This window comes from Ischnura elegans, chromosome X (genome assembly GCF_921293095.1).
Source record: "Ischnura elegans chromosome X, ioIscEleg1.1, whole genome shotgun sequence".
Lineage (NCBI taxonomy): Eukaryota > Metazoa > Arthropoda > Insecta > Odonata > Coenagrionidae > Ischnura > Ischnura elegans.
In genome coordinates, this window is record NC_060259.1 from 113,654,512 (window position 1) to 113,675,463 (window position 20,952).

Sequence of the window (20,952 nt, forward strand, 5' to 3'; positions counted from 1 at the left end):
ATATTTGCAGATAGTAGTTATTGTTAAAAGAGAAGGCATTGTGGGTGAGAATGAAATGGGAAAGATCAAGAAGGAAGTCAGTGCTAGGGTTTTGAGGAGTGGGTCGTAATGAAAGATAGTGGCGGAGAGCAGCGAGTCCCTCAGAATGAGGGATTGAAGTGTAAAGTGAGGTTACATCAATAGTGGCCATGATAATGGGCTGATTGGGGGGGAGGGAAATGGAGTTGAGTTTAGAAAGGAAGTCATGAGAATCTTTGATGTATGATGGAAGGGACTGAACGAAGGGTTGGAGATAGAAATCAACGAAAGCCGAGATTCGCTCCGTAGGAGAGTTTCGAAAGGAAACTATGGGGCGGCCTGGGTTATTAGTTTTATGAATTTTTGGAAGGATGTAGAAAGATGGCGAAGTGGGGTGAGCTGGTAAGAGAAGAGAAATGTCTGACTGGCTTAGGCCCTCAGAGGGAGCATTTGTTTTTAGTAGGGCATTCAATTCTGTGTGAAAATCAGAGGTAGGATCTGATGCGAGAGGGGAGTAGGAGGAAGGGTCTCCTAGTAGTCGGTTGCACTCTGATATATAGTCGATGGTGTCAAGTACAACGACCGTGGAACCTTTGTCGGCCGAGGTAATCACTATGTTAGGGTTTTTTTGGAGTTTCCTGATGGCGGCGGACTCCGAGGGGGAGAGGTTTGGCGGCGGGTGGAGAGAGCGTAGGAAAGATTCACTCGAAGCCCTAGAGAGGAGAGTGTTGATAAAAATTTCAAGCGGGTGGTGGGGAGGAAGAGGTTTGGGCTGGTGAGAGGACGGGGAGCGGAATTTGAAGAGGGCATTGTGAACACCCTCCGGCGCCTGTTGTCTCATGTGGGAATTCCAGAAAACCTTCCACTGAAGGTTTCGGCAAAAATGCAAAATGTCCGTGAGAAGAGTAGTGGGGTTAATCCTAGGCGTTGGGGAGAAAGAGAGTCCGCGGTTGAGGACAGAAACCTCGGCGGGGCTGAGCTTAGCGGAAGAAAGGTTTACCACTTGCTGGTCGGTGGGTTCCACTGGGTCCCGGTCGTTAGGGTCAATTGGCATAGGATCGCGCCGAGGAGGCCGGGTTGAGCGCTCCGGGGCTGCTGTGGGTCGCGGCGGAGGTGGGGGTGGAGGGGGAAGTTTAAAAAGTGTGGCCAGGTCTGGTTTGACACCTATGAGTGGAGGGGGGGCCTGTGGGTGGGGTGAGAGACGCAGGGGGAGGGAAAGGCCATCTCGGAAATGTGAAATGATTAGGGAAGAGAGTTTGTGCAGTGAATTCTCGCGTTTCTTCTCGAGGATGAGGTGCGCCGAAACTAGAATCATGTTAACTTCCTTAAGAAGGTGAGGTGAACAGAGTGAAATTAATATTATGAGAGAGTTATAATATTGATCAACTAACCCTTGGTATTGCGTGAGAGTGAATTGGCATAGGGAAAGCGAGTATTGAAAAGAAAGAATGTGGAAGGAGGGACGCAGAATAGGTGGAATGCCCGAGAGAGCGAATTTTACTCGAAGGCCATTCGGAAAAGTACCTAGTGAAATGCAGGATGAGAGAAAAAAAAAAAAAAATTATATATATATATATATATATATATATATATATATATATATATATATATATATATATATAAATAGTTCAAGTTAATATCGATAAACACAGAGACATAAAAAAGAAACACTCACATTGAATAAATAAACTCGTCGAAGCTATCGAAGCACTTCAGGCTTCTTCGTCAGCTGAAGTATGAATGGTGAGGAAAGGAGAGGGTTGGAAGAGGGAGGTTGGAGAGGGTTGGAGAGCAGCGAATCCCTCATTCTGAGGGACTCGCTGCTCTCCGCCACTATCTTTCATTACGACCCACTCCTCAAAACCATAGCACTGACTTCCTTCTTGATCTTTCCCATTTCATTCTCACCCACAATGCCTTCTCTTTTAACAATAACTACTATCTGCAAATATCTGGCTGCGCCATGGGAAGTAGGTTTAGCCCTTCTTATGCAAATCTTTTCCTTGGCCTGTTTGAAGAAAATTTCCTCACTGATTACCCTCTAAAACCTCTTCTTTGGCTCAGATACATAGATGACATTTTCATTCTCTGGCCTCATGACATCGACTCTCTCAATACCTTTGTTTCTTCACTTAACGCTTCTGCCTCAGTCTCTTTCACCTCTTCCATCTCCAAAACCAATATCACCTACTTAGATGTGGACATACACCTTTCAGATAATAACAAATTCAAAACATCGGTTCACATCAAAGCTACGAACAAACAACAATACCTTCACTACAGCAGTTGCCATCCACCACACACCAAACGTTCCATCCCTTATTCCCTCTCTGTCCGGGGACACAGAATCTGTAATAACCCCGAAGACCTTCAAAAATTCCTCTCCAAACTCCACACCTCTCTTCTTCACCGCGGCTACCCCGAAAAACTCTTGTTGAACAAAATAAGAAAAAAACCGGCTACTCACAATAAACCCCGCGCAGACAAATATTGCTCTCCTTCTCTGCTCACAACCTACTTTCCTGGTGCTCATTTGCTACAAAATATATTGAAGGACCTGTACCCCATCCTTTCCAAACACAAGTCCACCTCTCAGATTTTCCCTTCCACTCCTCGGATAACATTTAAGAGACCGCCGAATTTAAACACCATATTTAAAGCCACCCGCCCTCTCCAAAAGTCGCAGTCAGTCACTATCTCCACACCCTCACCTTGCAATCGTCCCAGGTGTAAAACCTGCAAGATATTCTCTCCACCCCCTGCCTCTTTTCTCCCCAAGCTTAAATTCCTACCGATTTTCCCCTCCACTACTTGTACTTCCACCAACATCATTTACCTTCTTCACTGTAATTTCTGCCCTGCTTTCTATATTGGCCAATGCACTACCCCTCTCAATCTCAGAATTAACAATCATCGCGCCTCCTGTTGTCCATCTTCCCCCCACTCCTCTCTACCAGTTCCTACACATTGTCTTTCACATGATTCCATTTTCAATCAATGCTACAAAGTATCCATTATTGCCTCCCTCCCTCCCACCGACTCCGCCCTCAACCTCCACACCCTCGAATTGGCTTGCATTTGGCACTTTCAAGCCAATAGCTTTCCAGGTCTGAACGTCGCATCCTAACCCCTATTCCTAACTCCCCCTCCCCATACACCTCTCCCCTTACCCCGCGTCTCCCTCTTCCAACCCTCTCCTTTCCTCACCATTCATACTTCAGCTGACGAAGAAGCCTGAAGTGCTTCGATAGCTTCGACGAGTTTATTTATTCAATGTGAGTGTTTCTTTTTTGTGTCTCTGTGTTTATCGATATTAACTTGAACTATTTATATTACGTGCCACGTGCATATCATATTTTCCAAAACATTGTGTATATATATTGTGTAATAATATATATATATATATATATATATATATATATATATATATATATATATATATATATATATATATACAATGTATTGGAAAATCCGAAATGCACGTGGCACGTAATATAAATAGTTTAAGTTAATGTCGATACACACAGAGACACAAAAAAGAAACACTCACATTGAATAAATAAACTTGAAGCTATCGAAGCACTTCAGGCTTCTTCGTCAGCTGAAGAATGAATGGTGAGGAAAGGAGAGGGTTGGAAAAGGGAAAAGAGGGGTAAGGGGAGAGGTGTATGGGGAGGGGGAGTTAGGAATAGGGGTTAGGATGCAACGTTCAGACCCGGAAAGCTATTGGCTTGAAAGTGCCAAATGCACGCCAATTCGAGGGTGTGGAGGTTGAGGGCGGAGTCGGTGGGAGGGAGGGAGGCAATAATGGATACTTTGTAGCAATGATTGAAAATGGAATCATGTGAAAGACAATGTGTAGGAACTGGTAGAGAGGAGTGGGGGGAAGATGGACAACAGGAGGCGCGATGATTGTTAATTCTGAGATTGAGAGGGGTAGTGCATAGGCCAATATAGAAAGCAGGGCAGAAATTACAATGAAGAAGGTAGATGATGTTGGTGGAAGTACAAGTAGTGGAGGGGAAAATCGGTAGGCATATATATATATGTGTGTGTAAGTATATTCTAGAGGGCTCACGGCATAGGAGGAAATCGTATCGACTGTTTTAATTCTCAAACAGCCGATAGATGGCCCCTGGTGTGACGAGCTAGGGGCGAGAGAGTCAGGTTTCAAGTTTCCCAGCTTCTCCCCTTTCCTTCCCGCCCTCCCCTCTTCCTCTCTCCCGAACTCTGCCTCACAGTCTCCCTCGCATCGAAGAAAGGGAAGACGCTGGCTGAGAGAAGGTTGGGCAATAGGCTGGGTCCTATAGGGGATTTTTTTCTCGCCTGGTGAGCTGCGTCTGCCACGAATCTTCCCTATGCTTGGCTTTCCTCATTCCAACTGAAAACAGTTTTACAACATGCAGCTGTAAATAAGTGTTTAAACTGTCTCATGCACCTCAAAGATTGCTCTCCGAAAGTCAAGCAGGAGAGAAAGGGAATTTTCGGTGGGTCCCGGGCCCTATAAATATATATGCGGAGAAACATTTATGATAATAGGAATTGTTGGTTTGGAGATTCTTATTTCAGAAATAAAGGATATATAAAACGTAAAAGTAATCGAACAACAACATGCGAATAAATATACAAAAGATTCCACATTTATTTAAATACAAGCTGGTAGCAATTTTCCACAACATTTTAATGCGTACGATGCGTTTCGGCTCACAGACCCATCATCTGGTACAATTCATTTATTTATTTCATCCAAGTTTATTTCTGTGTCCATAATATATATTTTTATTAATTAAAATGCTCATTTGCAAACTATGTTGTAATCCACACAGTATGTATTAAAAACCCAACCGGTTTCCATCTTTTAAGGGCTTTAGCGTTATCGTAAACCTCTAGATAAAGACCTGAAAATTTCGTAACCGGTTGAGTTTTTTCATTAGTACTTTATTGCATACTAAATGGTTTAGTTTTGAATTTATAATGTCACCATACCGCAAAGTGAATTCACAAAACATTATTTCAAATATATTTATACGTTCGTGATCGTCTATTTCATCGCCTGGTGTGGTCTTAACAGTAAAAATGAGCAAAAATTGGTCTCGATAGGCGATGGAAACTCTCAACTAGGAAATACGTAATAATGAGTTGATCTTTAATAAGAATGAAGCGATATTTAGAATCGCAATACAAGGAGGGATGTTTTGGAAATAATAAAAGATTTACTTAAGGTATCGAGACCGAATTCTACAGGTTATCTTTGTGTCGGGCATGCAATCCGAGCGAGCGAGCAGCTGGAGAAATGACAAATATGAAATGACGATTATTCCTGTGAAACACTACAGCTGCCCGTTTCTATCACTATTATTATAGGATAAGGACCTTATTTTAGCAACTGCTAGATTAGGAGAGGAAAAATGTGATTTAAATGCACGTTTACAGCACTATTCATAACATCTTCTCAACCACAATATCCATCTAATTATTAATAATATTTTCACCGCGGGAATAAACTGCCTTACGTTTGTATCCTGCCGTTTTATTCTGCCCTCAACCTTGCTGTTAAGGGACATGCAAATATCCTCACTCATCGTAAATTATTATCGATAATATACGGGAACATCGGCGACCAACTCCTTCTCCATCATGTTTAGCATGCTTATTCCAACGCTTTCATACCCCCTTTCCAGCCAAGGCCAAGTTCAGCATTCCTTCTGTTTTCTTTTTTTCGCCTCTTTAATGTTCAAGAGGCCTGTTCAGACAATTTCGCCTGCTAAAAAAGAAAGAATCCTTCACTTCCATAAGCTTCCAAATTTGTTTACATAAATATCGTCTTTTTCCTTTTCGTCCAAATTATATGCATCGTGGGACACCCCTGTCCAGTTGCATCAAAATATTTGCAATTTGCATCAAACCTTTTTGGACAAAAATTTTGATGCAAATTTGACCGTGGGACACCGGCTTAACCTATGTGGCCTCTGTGTCAGCGCTTGGCGATGCTTTTTTGTCAAGGGCCCTGTGAATGGTAGGTTTCATCCTATTGGATGAAAATTTAGAACCTGCCCTATACATTTTGACACAACGGAGTTTTGTACAAATGATAGTTCGAAAAGCCAGTTGGATGAAATTTTGACCGTGGAACAGGGAGCGCGTTAGTTGCATCAAATTTTGATGCAAATTTGACCGTGGGATATCGCACAGTGGGCGGAATTCGGAAAAATCCGGACAAAATTACAAAATGACTTTTTTTTAGTTATAAACTTGAAACTTCGAAGGTATACTCAAAACTGATTGAAATTTAAGGATATGCACTTAATTTTACAAAGATCCTACCCGATTCTGATATACACAGGCTTATACGTGAGCAACGTTCCATAAAAACGCCCGTCTTCAATTTTCTCTGAAAATCTTCCAAAGTAAGTAGAAGGTGAAGGAAGTTGTAGGTGGATTCATGCAGAATAAAAAACCACATAATCTGTTGGCATGGTTTTCTTACTTTAATTTTCCGTAATCTTTAAGAATATCATCGATAAATTCTTACCGTGCAGTTACAAAATGGCGGATACTGTTTTGCGACAAAGTTCTACATTGCGGTAGAGTTTCAAATGATTTTTCGGCAAAGTCACGCGAAGTAACTTATATGAGATCATTCTTTGAAGATTTTTTGAGGTATTTATGCAGTTATCTTGGGAATAAGTTTGCGACGCCGAAAATTACATTGATTTATCGATCGCGCGGCAGGGTTCGTATGCGCGCGTCGGCAGTTGGATTAGCCGCGACGCGGTTAGGTTATTGAAATTGTATGGGTTTTAACGCACAGCATTCACCGTTTTTATGTTTTTCTTCAAGACACCGGTTCTCAAATGGTCTATGGTGAAAACAGTCCAGGTATTTTAGCCGAGGTGAGTGCACGTTTCATTGAATTTCATTTCGTTTTCTTTGGATACGATCGAAGACCATGCTTCTATTAAAAGCGTTCAACCTTCGAAAAAGTGACATGTTTTACCGGGAATCATACAAAAAGACCTACCAGACAGATACTAGCTGAGACTCATACCTTTTTAACTCTCCGATCCCACACCCCCAGGATTCTACTGCGAAAACAGTCGTTTTATGACGCCGCGGAGCGGAGCCTTTGACCGTCTTAACGGGGTATGTCCACGGGAACATCTAATATCTAATAAGAATATTTGTATAAATTTGTACTATTTCAAATTGCTTTAAATCATCAAGCCTTGTGACCTTACTGAAAGGGTGGAGAAAATTCTGGTTGACAATGACAAGAATGAAAAGTCTGTACCAAATGTTTGGCGAGAGTGACGTTTCATCCCAATTTCCCATGTTCTTTCATTCTGATAATAAAACTTCTGCCTGTTTGACCAATGAAACACAAGTTGAATGATTCACAATTAACTTTGTAAATGCCGGATTGATAGATCAATCTATGTAACATAGAATGAAAGGAGGATAACTTTTGGGAGGTTGGATGGCATCAGTAACTCGGAATGATTGTATCACTATAGCAAGGGTTTCTGTATACACCAAATTCATGTTTGTCACCAACTATGGATATGGAGAGATTGAGAAAGTTTAGTTGCTTTTTGGATTCTATTTCTACTACGAAGTTAATATTAGGATGTCGAGGATTTAAAAGATTCAGAAAATTATCTAATTGTCTGACACTTCCGGTCCAGCGGCAAATGATGTAGTCAACATAACGGTATTAGAAGATGTTGGATAAGATAGAATTCCCGAATCAAATAATTGGCGTTCTGAATTGTCCGTAAATATTTCGCCTATTACAGGTGAAAGGGGGGACCATATTGCAAGGCCGTCTGTTTGGTGATAAATATTCTTACTGTACAAAAAATTATTTTGGCTGGCATGCTGTTCCATTAGACAATGAAGTTCACAAGACACACTGTTTTTAATGTTGTGGTCTCTCAGTAAGTCTCTCATAAGTAACAAAGTTGTTTGTACAGGTACAGAAGTAAATAGATTTTTTACGTCAAAAGAAACTAGCTTGGAGTTGGATGGTAACGTATGAGGTGTTGAAGTTTCTGTGGCAAAATGATGGGGCTGTTAATATTATATTTTGGTGAAAAACCAGGCAATTGCCTAAAGATGATATTTAATTTAGTGGCTAATTTATAAATTAAAGCAGGAAGATAAAGCTTTTTTAACACTTTTTTGGAATCTATCCGTTGGATCACGGGGGGAATCACGAATGAGGTATCATCCAACACATCATCACATTTGGCGATGCATTATACCTTATTACGGATTAGCACACTGTTCCTTTTTTCTGCTTTGGAAATAATCAAATCTTCTTCGTTTACCTTCTAATTGATTGATCAAAATCAACTTGGTTGTGATTAACTTTCATACGGTGAGATGTACTTGGATTAGCAAAGGTAATATAATTATATATATCGCACAATTTTGTTTTCCTACATTCTCGCGCCGGAGGGCTACTTGTACGTCGACTCCGTCGAAATGTTTTTACATCAGATGGAAGTTTTTTAACCTTCTATAAACACATCACTGAAGAGAATGCAGAGATAATCTGATCAACGCCGCGAAAATCTTCGAACCAACCTTGTGTTGCATGATTATAACAAATCCTGTATTAGTGTTGGAAATCTGTATTTAAATGAATAACTTGTTATCAAAGACAAAAAAATAGGTTTTGGATTGTTAAATTGTGTACGAAAAGCAATCAATATCTAATATACCTAGAATCAAATGTTTTATAACAATTAATGAATGGATAACTCAAGATTCTAACGCGATAACATATTTTAGCCTACGGATTAGGATTCCCCATGAGGCCTACGAAGCAAATTTTGCTTGCAGTTTCGATTCACAAAACTGCATAATAGGAGGTGCAATTCCGAAAAAGGGGAGGGCGGATAGTTTTGAATCGCCATATTTTTCTAGTGCCGCAACAACTTACAATCGGAATATGCCAAAAATACTCCATTCAATATTGCTAAATGATTCATTGATAAATGCTCACCGCGTAAAATGTATTTTTACATATTTAGTTTTTCGGCCCCTGGGAGAAGGGATTCATTCATATAATGAGGCAAGAATTTAAGCAATGAGTGAACCTGGGCCCAATTGCAGCCGCTATTTGTTTTACTTTTAAGAACCTCAACTAAATGCTAACGCTTAAAACAAAACTTTCCTCAAACGACAATGCGTCTTGTTATTGACGAGACGACGATTATCACTGCTATGATCAGAATAAGGCCTCAAGGAAAGACAAAAACATGCATTAGATGATCCCCGGCCTCATACGTAAGACCCGAAGTAGAAATTTGGTAGAGCCGAAAGAAACCTTTCCATTTTCGACGTGGTAACAGAATGGGGCATTACTCATCTCGCTAGCGAGCAAACAAATCAAGGTCACCGACCACCCCTATTCCCAAAAATGCTTCTGCTGATCCATGCCTCTTTGTGTTCGTTTGCAGCTGCGCGCTTAAGAATTCATTACCAAATACTTTTAAGCTTTAGTTACTAACTGTGGTGAAGATGCTATGACCGTTAGCGAAATGCAATCAGGGCATTGTTGTTCAGTGTAGAGATCCAATCTCGCATTCCCTTTTTATTGTAATATTCTGGCACTTGGTGTTGTAAATAGCATTTACACGTCACCAAAATGAGGTATTTCCTAACTGAAGTTCTGAAGCACACTACGCGAAATGTATTTCATTCGTTATGTTGATCGTTCAACGATGCGATGACCATCAATAAGATTTATATTGTCTATTGAAGCGAAAAGATCTTCCCTCACGGAAAATCTCTTCCTCGTCAAAACAAAACCCTCACCTCGCCAACCTATCTGATGGCAAAACGAACTCCTTAGGAGGCGGGCGCTTTCTGCGTAGACCCAGGCCAGTACGGAAAGCCTGACGAGGTGCGGCCATTAAAAATGCATAACTCCCCTTGTAATAGAGATAAAGTTACAATTCTTTCACCAAAAATAAGTTTATAGTTTTGTCCAAATTTCATACGCAGCATATATGGACCTATATCGTAAGATACGAAAGTTAGCAGGCGATTGATTTTTACCCTGCAAAATTCCAGATTTTTCGTCCGAAAGATATATAAACACACATAACAACGTTGAAACTGAGTTATGAACAAATTAAAGTTTACTAGTATGGAAAGAAATGTGCTATGAACATTTCCTGCAAGTTTCAACTTTATACTAAGAACAGTCTGCCGGAAAATGGATTAGGAATATAAACTCGGAAAAGTGAAGTAACTAGCCGAAATTCGAGAAAATATTTTTTATAACAATTGTTATAAACAAAATTGAATAATTAATGTCTCCACTAAACGTAGCAACCCTTTTTGATTCAGAATATATTTTTAGACTTGTGGAACGAGCAAATTTAAAAAATTGCCAAAATTCTTCTAGTGACATCTGGTTAACTGCTCTAGAACTACACCAAAAACGTATACAATTTTTGTACGTGTGGTGAGCTCTCTATATATACTTACTCTATGGTTTAAGGTAGGTTTACTTGCAGCATTTTATTAATGTCCGCGGCGCGTCCCCTGTCCGTGTTCAATGCCTGTACGCTTTCAGTTGCAGTGAGGACCACACCTATCATTCCATCCACAAATCCTCATCTCCTTCCCCTTTTACCCCTCCCTCACTGCCTCCCATCCACTTCAATATTTGTCAACGTATATAATGAGGATATTTATAGTCCTCGATACCGGAAAAATTCTAACGGATGCAATTTTAAAACAAGAGTTAAATTTTTAAGACGATGACCGAATAGCATGACTGATAAATTTGAAGTCCGCATGACAAGCATTGCAGAAAGTACCCATCAACTCTCTTAGAAACACAGATACTTCCAATTACTGACGACTGGTGGGCATCATGATCGTTGAGAAACAGTCTCCTATATGCAATGTATGTCTCATGATTATGGGAACCAATACTTTATTCGTTGTAAGTGGCTTGACTCTGAAAACCTGAGAGTACGGAGCGACGAATGAGGAGAAAGATTCTACCAAAGATTGACGAAAAACAATGGAAGCTATCTAAGGAGATGGAATGAGAAACTACAGAACATGTTGAGAATGGTGATGAGAGAGAATGACAGGGGTTGGCCACAGAAGAGTAATGCAAAACAGTTGCTCTCCGCTGGAAAAAAACAGTGCAAATAATGTTCTTATAAATGTTGTCCAAGGAAAAGAAAATAAAAAATTGGAATAATTATTAATGTGATATTGCAAGTAAAATGATGCCATCGACATGCATTGACTTAAATCAATATTCAAGACGCCCAATATGCGAAATATCATGTGTATTTGACCATGCATATTTGGGTATAACCGTGCGAATTCATCCTCGTGATGGAGAATAGACCTGACTGTCTATAGATCTGGATTTCACATGCATGACATATTATAATTAATTCTTGAACTTCATGTAATAATAAAAAAATTAAAATTCACAGTTTATTATCATTGGCAAGAACTATAAATATTTCAAAGAAAAGAATGGAATGACCAATTCTTGACGATAGCCACTATATTTTTAAATAATGCGATATGCGAGTAAGTCAATGTCATGGCCAGAACATGAAATTGAAGAGCTTGCGAACAAGCAGAAGTTTTGGTGACGCAAGAGTTGTTAAGAGAAGGGGTCGCTCTCCCCATGATGGACGCGGCTCATTTATTTATGTATCACTATACCAACGAAAACAGCGCTTTGTTGGCCTCAATTTGCATTGGGGTTAATAACATGTTCACAATTTAACGTTGACGTTGATGTCCTTGACAGGGGCGACCTTCGCAGGGGGTACTCGAGCCCGCGACCTTCTGGTTGGCTGGCGGGGACTGTAGCCCGTCGCCGCCGACTCAGGCAAATACTGTGTTTGAATGGCGCCGCCCCGAATGGAGGTGACAAACATTCGGAAGTAAACACCATCACACGGTATTAATATTTCTGCCCTGCACGTGATGCAATCCATAAAAATAATCGAATCATTGTCAAGGGTTACTTCTCTCATATTTTTATTAGTTGTCAATTTACTTTCCAAAAAGTAATTTTGTCGGGGCTTTTTGCTTTTGGGTTCTCGCCAAGCGAGTTTGCGTGGCTCCGGGAATGTAAGTCCGGGGGTCACTTTGCCGAGCTCGCTGCTTTATTTACGATTGCATGGCCATCTGGCGCGTGCTATTTAATTTTATTAAATCTTAGATCGAAAAGCAAATAGAATTTTACAGCAAATTGGTCAGTTAACACTTAGGTTTAAAAAAATATAAATTATTAACATATTACAGATTTTTTATTTTTCGTATGTTATTATTTTTATAATATCGCTATAAAAATTGGCGCCAGCTGGAATAATATCAGAGTGGGATTTATTTATTTTGGCCTCCGTGTCATTGAGCCACATTTCATCCAGAGAGCGGACACGGAGAGACGTTTGGTTCAGAAACCATTTCAGCGAGGTTACCTCCAGTAAGACGTAACGGTTGAAGTCACCCGAACCAAGAGATGAGATGATTAATAATGAAAGAGACTTTTTTCCACAGGCTTACAAAAAGTTCTATTATAAAATTTATAAAATAGAAATTTTTGTAAAGTTGTGCAAGAAACAAAGTGTCTTTCATTATTAATATAGAGCCCTTCCACCACGTACAGGCTTCAAGTCGCGATTTAAGATGAGATGAGTCGAATAACGGCAAGTGGGCTAAGTTTACTGCTTTAATAGCGATTTGTAGCACCAGCAGAGACATCCAAAACAACCATTTTGGGCGACGAATACAGGTTATCGTTCTCATGTAGGGAGAGGGTGAACTAATTGGTTTATTATTTGCATTGTGTTTCAAAACTAACTCAAGCACACCCTTGTGTTATGCTGTAGGTCTCATGCCAATTGACTTAAAGTGCAGCATGGCTCGGTACGTAGAACTGGTCATAGCACGATCATGAACAGTAAAGGAACACTTTAAGCTGCGAATGTGGAATATTATCGTCCATAAGGAGCAGAGGTCGGTGGATAGTGTTAGTGCAAGTGGTGATGCTTCATATTCTGCCCAAGTAGATGCTTGCGTAGGCTTCTATAGATTCAATATCAACGGACCCGTAGCGTAATCTAACTCTGTGTCAGGAGAGGGGCAGAGGCATTGGAAAAAATAAAATATGAGGCACATTTCCGAATGCATCGATGCAGAAATTCGATTTTCCTTCGGAGCACTCTTTTTATTTTTTAAATATATAAATATATATTGCACGGCATGCGTGTCATATGATCCCACATAACTCGTCTATTTGAGGTGGCTTGCGGCATGAATTGTAGATGAAATAATCATAACTGCTATCTGTTTGGTATATGATTCCCAGGAGAGGTGTACTCGGCACTACTAGGAATTATTCCGAATGTTTTCATTGCAAGTCGCTGAAGCCTTGTGGTTTGCAACCGGATCAGAATTTGATTTCTTTTGAAATTTCAATCCCAACGACCCACCAGGAGGGCCCATCTTGTCGTCGAAATACAAACTTTTGAAATCAAATCATTTCGACCGCGTTGTCAACCCCTTGGAATCAACCACCAGCAATGAAAATTGAGCGGAATAGTTGCGAGCAGTGGCCCACACAATCTCCGAGAATCAGCCTTTAGCGACCCGCTTTCGCGCACGCCAGCAGTTTGCGCTGACTTTTTCCATCGCACAGCCACTAACACGAGGGGCCTCACTCACCGCTCTCGGGGAACAGGATCACCTGCTCCGTGCGGCCGTAGTAGTGGTCGTCGGCGGGCGCGGCGGCGGGCGCGGCTGGCGCTGGCATCAGCACGCCCCTGGACAACGGCTCGGGCAGCACGCCCCGCGACACGCTAGGAGCCTCCTTGAGCCGCAGTCTCTTCAGGATCTGCTGCTTGATGAGCTCGAGGCGCAGGGCGGCAAGGTGAGCGTCAGCGCCCGCGGGCCGCGGACAGCGTCCCGCGCTACCGCCGCACGGCCCGGCATCCGGCGGCGGCGCCTCGAACAGCGAAGACCACGTCTCGGCGAGGTGGCGGTGGTGGGCCCTGGGTGCGCGGCACGGGTGCAAGAGGAGCAGCACCACGAAAGGCAGCAGCGCGGCCGTCATCGCGATAGGACTGGCGGACCTTGCCTCTTGCACCCGGAGCGGCCGGCCGCGAGATAAGAGTGGTGAGTCAGCGAGTGCGGAGGTGCCGATAAGAGGCGCGGGAGGGCAGAAGGGGTGTTCCGCGGGGAGGGGGTAGCGGCGAAAGGACACCATCGGTGTTTGACATCGATGGACCATCGAAGCTTAGCTATGGATGCAGGGAATCCATTGTCCGTGAACGATGTTCGACGGTTATGCTACAAACGGTGTTCGACGATTATTGTTTCATAGTACATGGAACTACTGAGGGCACGTTTTGAATTCCATGGCTTAGTGGATAAAAAAATAAGTTGAAAAATATGTTTTAATAAATGTGAAGCATCGTACACACAAGCTGTGATGAAAGAAATGTGAGTGACGTCCGTGAATTTGAGATAAATTTAAGGGATTGACTCGGGGGATCAATTTCTCTTCAGACTTCTTCCTTGTCTTGCTTACTACATGGCCTGATTTCAAGTAAAACGCTCAAAAGGCTTTAACGAAGCAATCTAAATAGTGCAAAAGATATATCATTGCACTAAAATCTCCTCCATGAATTAATAGGGTGGTCCTTAGTTTTACGGTTTTCGAATTTCTTAAATTTATTTCGAATTTCGTGTTAATTATTTTGCAAATTGCAATCGGATACCGGGAAAACGTGCCGCATCGCACTTGAAATTTTTGTATTTTTGGGTATTCTTCGGATTTAACTGAAGATGTTTCTATCTCGGATTATTCTATCACTTTTCTGTTGTTTTTTTTACAGCGACTCGTTATACTGGTGTATCACCTCAAATCTATTTCACTTCTGCCCTTTGGTTCCCAGGATATCGCACCAAGTGTGAGCGCGCGCCAGCCCAGGCAGACACATTTAGGGCGGCGCTCGGGTTGCATACGCTCAATGTTTATTGATCTTTCTCACCAATCGTAAGATCATAAAATTCTTTAGATAAACTTTTCACTCCGTCCGTATAACCTTGAATGCAACATTTATCAGTGTTTATTCCCAAAACGAGCTTACAACTAATAGCAGGCCTTCTCCACCGGTGCTTCCATCTAAATTCAGCCCGAATGCTCGCAAAATCTTGAACTTTTTGGCGGCGGATGGAGAGCTGCGTCAAACCAATCTTAGGATTCTTGACTAATGATGATGATGATGAGAGATTTCGGATCGGAGCCCCTGACTAGTTGACAACTTTCCCGCATAGAGCATATTTGATCCTGAAAACAGTTATTTCACCCTGGGCTTTAAGGGTCAGCGAAGGGCGGGTATTATTTTACCTATGGACGAATTGCTTGATGGTCATGCGGCTGGTCACATTATTTGGTGGGCATTCAGTCAATGAAGCAGTGGTAACGAGACTCCAGGGCGGCCTTGCGGGGTTACACTCCCGGGGAAGGGTCTGTAAGCTCTCGCTTTTCACCTCTGCACCACAGAAGGGGGAGGACAAGGTAGGAAAAAGGAAGGAGGCGCCGCCGCCATATGAGCCCGACGACACCTCCAAGGAGTGGACAGGAGAGTGAGGGAAGAGATGAGGAATCCCGCCGCGCGTCACGGAGGCGAGCGGCTCCCACTACTAGCGAAACCATGGCTTACTCTATCTACAGAAAAGTAAAAAATTCCCTATGAGGAAGGAAATTTCTACGATTTTTCGTAGATAGTCAATGAAGCAGTCGTGAACCTTCGGAAATATTCGTATTTGGGATATGGCCTCTCTCTCACGATCTCACCGAGGCAGTCACTTCGTTTTCGCGGTTTGAAGTTGATTAGAGTCGGTTTCAGGTCAGTGTGAGTACCTGATGAATACCTGAAGTTTTTCTTTGGATTCGGCGAACACTCTCAGATCATCGATCAACATGAAGTGATTGATTTTGGTATCATTTCTACGATTTAACCTATACCCGATTTTATATTTCTTAAGCAGGGTTGACAGTGGGTTTATTGCTAAACAGAACCAAAGTGGGGACAGAGATTCACCCTGAAATATCCCTTTTCGGATGTTTAAGGAAAAATTTTTGAGATGTCTTGAGCAACTGAGAATGGATATCTTTAAGGCGAAAGGGGATTATACCCCGTTAAACGATTTTCCTAATTTGAGTGATGAATGCGGAAATATCAAAATGAAACCTTCGCTGATATTTAAAGTCACTGCATTTTTTTGTCTATTTTATCTAAATTGTCATAAATTGGAAATTTTAAGTTTTACATGTTGTAATTAATTGAATACTTTATTTTTGGTAAAGATGACACAACAAAAGAAATATAGCTAAGTTACCAGTCTAATGCGACTTTTAAAGCCACGATATATGCAGGTGTAAAGTCATAAATTAAATAATAATAATGATGATAATAAGAAGGACAAAAATTCGACCCGTCAGAGGGCGTCCCTAGGGGCGAGTTCAGGTAACTAGAACGACTCATCCGCTCAGCGAGAGGAAGGGTGGCGGGGGGGGGGGGGGGTTGCGGGTGAATTAGGGGGCTGCGAGAGCATGGGGGGAGGGCGAGGTGGGGTTCTCTGGCTGCCTGTGCCTTCCTAGCAGCGAGGCACTGGAGAGAATTCGGACAGGAGCAAGGGACGAGCGCGTAAGATAATGGCATTTTGTGAAGTATTTTTTTTCAAGGCAGAAACGTGTGAGCGAAGTGATTTGTGCAGTTTGAGTTTCCAGTCTGTCTCGTCTTGTTTGGGTCTAATGCTAATAACTCAGGCTTGCATTTTTACGATTCTATCATGTTTTTTTGAGTTCTGTTGATAGAGTACCATATATTTCGGTGCGCTAAATCCAAAAACAGGCTTATTTTTACTAGGTTGAGTCAAAACTTTTTCTGCCTGTGCTATTTCAGCTTCTCTGAAAACAAAATAATCTGGTTTAATTTCCTAATTTAGCGAAAAATTAACCATTTTGATTTATTTCTTTTACCTGGCCCAGATATAAATTAAAGATGACAAATATTATATGTAAAACGAGAGGAAAAAGGGAAACTTCTACAATGAATGCGACTTCAGAGCGAGCAATACCAGAATAGATATAAAGACACAAAAAACGGAATAAGGAAAGATTCTTAATGGAATGGGATAAGTAATAGGTACTGACTCCATATATACCTGGAGAAAATACGGACGGATATGAAGGAAAAAGAAATTGTGACAATTAATTTTTTTTTAATTCAAAAATCTAATTTTTTATTCGAACTAGAAAGAAGAAAATCCCTTAGCCCAAGCTTAAATTTTACTGTTAAAAGACTTCATGTTCAAAACCAAAAATGTTATGCGCATTTGCTTTATATTTGACACTGGAGTAATGTGCATTCATCATCATACGTTAGTTTTTATGGTTTTGAGCATGAAGTCTTTTATTTGTAAAGTTTAAAAGTGGGACTTTGCGCAATTGAAGGCTGGTTTATTTTCTTCTTTTTAGTTCGAATAAAAACGTGGATGTTTAAAGTAATTTTTAATTTGTTGAGATATTTTCTTATTTTTAGGTAAAATAAAAACGTGTTTGAGATTAATTTTTCAATTAATTGTAATATTATAACTAATTCCAGTTGTTTACATTCACGGATTCAAAAAGACGGAAAAAGTTTTAAATTATCGCAAATTGTTAAAATTTATGCTGAAGCACAGCGATAAATAGGAATAACAATTGTCAAAAATGGAGGCTCTAACTGCCTCTGTATAAATACAAGTAGCATTGCTATCTGGTTCAAATCTGTACTGAAAATTATATTAATAATATATCTGTACTGCAAAATATTGGTTACAAGGTTTTTCCCGTATGGAAAAACACACAAGGAGGTGACTTAGTAATAACGTGGTAGTATAAGTCTTTCTGCAGACTTCTAAACCTATTCAAATCTCCATGAAAATTCTATATTAAAAATATCTACCTATCAATTAACTATTGAAAACTCTCCCACCAAGCTAGGGACAACAGAAAAACTCACCGAGGTACTTCTGCAGCATCCTCTTGCATCACAAGTTGCGTGCAAGTGTGCACATCGCATCGCGAAGATTAGTTATTTTGATCTGAGTACCCGGAACATGTTGGCGGTGTAATTTCCAGTTCCTCGATTTCTTATAATCAGATTACAATACGTGATCATCATTCAGGGTTGCCTTTTTCCCTTACGCTATAAATATGCACATAACTTCTTCTAGTACCTTATACTTCAAACCACATTCCTTATGGCTTAGCGCACAACATGTTTAACAAAATATGTGAATCTTTTTGCAATGCATAAACTTTGGCAGCAGACAAAATTGAACTATAACTGTCGGCATATTTTGTTTTCTAATAGCCAACACATCGAGCAGTTAGTCGTTATAAACAGCCACCTCGAAGAAAAATATTCTTGCCATCCGTTGTCCAGAATTATGACCTCTTTGATTCGACTACCTACACAGATACATGTGTTTTCTTCTCTATGAATTCGTACCAGTTGACGACGTGTTGAGTACATAATATAATTCTAGGTACAAACCGCAGTAAATAAATAGGAGATCTCAGTGGAATGACCACTCGTTGGGCATCTGAAGTTGATGCCATCAGTTTTATTATTTATGATTTTCTACCGGATTAAGTAGGTTTGCATGGAACACCATACTTATTACCCCTGACTGATCCCATCACTATCTTCTGCATTGCGACATGAGGATTGTCGAATTTCACTCCACGCACGGCGCTGCCTTGCCTTCCTCGCCCTCCCCTGCGTTCCATGCCACTCCTCACCCACCATTCTCAGCGCTTCTTCTTCATCTCTATCATACAGTCGCCCGCATCGGAAACCCCTCCACTCGCTTCTCATCGTAAAAACTTCGTCATCCATCGTTATGTTTTCGCTGAAAACTTCACTAATGTGTCCCTTGTAAGGCGATCTTGTAAGGCAAAACGTCAAAACAGTCTTTCTCACACAATAGGTAATTTACAATTGGCAAGACGGCGGGCACTCCAGAAGTATATCCATTAACTGCGGTGAGTTGACAGAACCAATCAGTTTGACTCTGCGTGGTCCAATTGACGAGAAATCACAGCGACCGCCAATGCCCCAGTCTCCCCTAGTGCATACTCACTGCAGTGAGTGACATACAGCGCATTTTCTCTTGTATATATCACTTTTTACTGGGATTAGAATATTAAACTGCGATTACCATATTAAACTGCGAATAGTACATCAAACTGCGATTATTTTGTTACGCTGCGATTGGTACCTACCTATGATGCTAAAATTAACCGAAAATAATATTGAAATAATTTAGAAAAATTCGTGAAAATCGCAAAAAAATCATGTCTAATCAAACAAAGCCTGTGACTAAGGTCGTGGATTCGAGACCATCATATATTTTTGGAAATGGCTGTCCATACCGAACCTAGAACCACCATGTTACATTGAATGATGTTCTGTAAATTGACGCGATAGTGAGGCGTCTCACCAGCCTAAACCCCTTCCACTCCACCACCTCTTGAAACTTGCATTAACTGTCTCCTTTCCAGGGTCTCGAGTGGTCTGGAGCGCGGGTGCATATTTGAATGCACCAAGTAAGATATTCGACATGAAAAAATTATTTGGCTTAGCCGGGATTGGAACCCGGGTAACCCCGATGGCCGCTCAGATAAGCTACCAATAGGGTGGTTTCCTATTATTTTTTTATTGCCTTAATCGAAAGATTATTACTCCTGGAGTACGTATTTCACGCTTTTAGATTTTTAAATGATAATATCTATTTTTCGCGATTAAATGAAAAGTGAAAATTTTCAAGCGCGCGAAAACGCGACGCTTAAGTATGAATGCCGGGAAATATCTCCGTACGTCGTATTTCTGGTTCCCCCTCCCGCCCGGTGAGGTGACCTTGAGGCGAGGCTTAGCGCTGATACGTTGCAGGCTGCTAGCGGGTAGCTGAGTACCTTGCTGGATGGTAGCGCTTGGCTTAAAAAAGATTTATTAATACCTTATCAAACGAAGAAAACTTTCCGACCTTAGGCAGTTTTAATTGGTGATTATTAAGACATGTTTCCCTGAGCTCTGTGCCTCATGCATGCATTGGTAACCTCAGACGATGCATAACTCCTATCCTCTCGTGTGGAAACTAGGTCCCTGTGACGTCACGTGGAGTGGAATCGCATGGGCGCCAATCTGGCCTTTTTCAAATGAGGATAAAATTTGACCCTTGCCATTCGTCTAAACCGGTATTTCAAAAACCAAATAATTTGTGTATTATGAATACACTAATGGTGGGTAACGAATCGCAATCAATGCCTTTCGTTTTCTTTGATGAAGGAAACTACCCTATTATACCCCCAAGAATTACTTTGTACTTGAATATAAGATCCTCTCTTTCCTTGTGTCTGAGATGAGAAAAAATATTTGGTAGTGTAACTGGTATCATAGCTGACCGTCAATCTGGGAGTTCCGGGTTCGAATCCCGGCTGAGCTAAATGATTTTTTCGCTGCGAATATCAACCTTGGTTTATATCTATTCTCATTTATGCTAAATAACCGTGTAATATAAGAGCTAAAATTCCCTTCAAAATTGAAAAATGGGAAACGTATCTAGTACAAGACCTGACTTAAGTGAAGGCTATCATCCCGGAAGGGTCATGCACTGTACTGAGGGTTAGAGAGAATTTGATCGGGTAATGCTCCTGAGAAGTTTTACCTTCTTCCCAATTGTCGCCATCGCTGTATTAAATCGGGCTGCGGAGAGGATTATGTAGTTATAAATTGAAGAATTTTAAAAGAAACTATATTGAATTGTTAAAAAAAATTTGGTAGTATTATCATGCCGAAGTGAAATTTAATGAGTGCA

General features: G+C 41.0%; 1 protein-coding gene across 1 annotated transcript in view; it reads right to left on the reverse strand.

Moving 5' to 3' along the window:
- Positions 1 to 14,169, reverse strand: part of LOC124170757 (inhibin beta C chain) — a 131,849-nt gene extending 117,680 nt beyond the window's left edge. The window contains exon 1 of the mRNA XM_046549696.1: positions 13,744 to 14,169. Within this exon, the coding sequence (XP_046405652.1) occupies positions 13,744 to 14,131 (388 nt within the window). The 5' untranslated portion in view covers positions 14,132 to 14,169. The remainder of the gene's footprint in view (positions 1 to 13,743) is intronic.
- Positions 14,170 to 20,952: the final 6,783 nt, after the last annotated feature.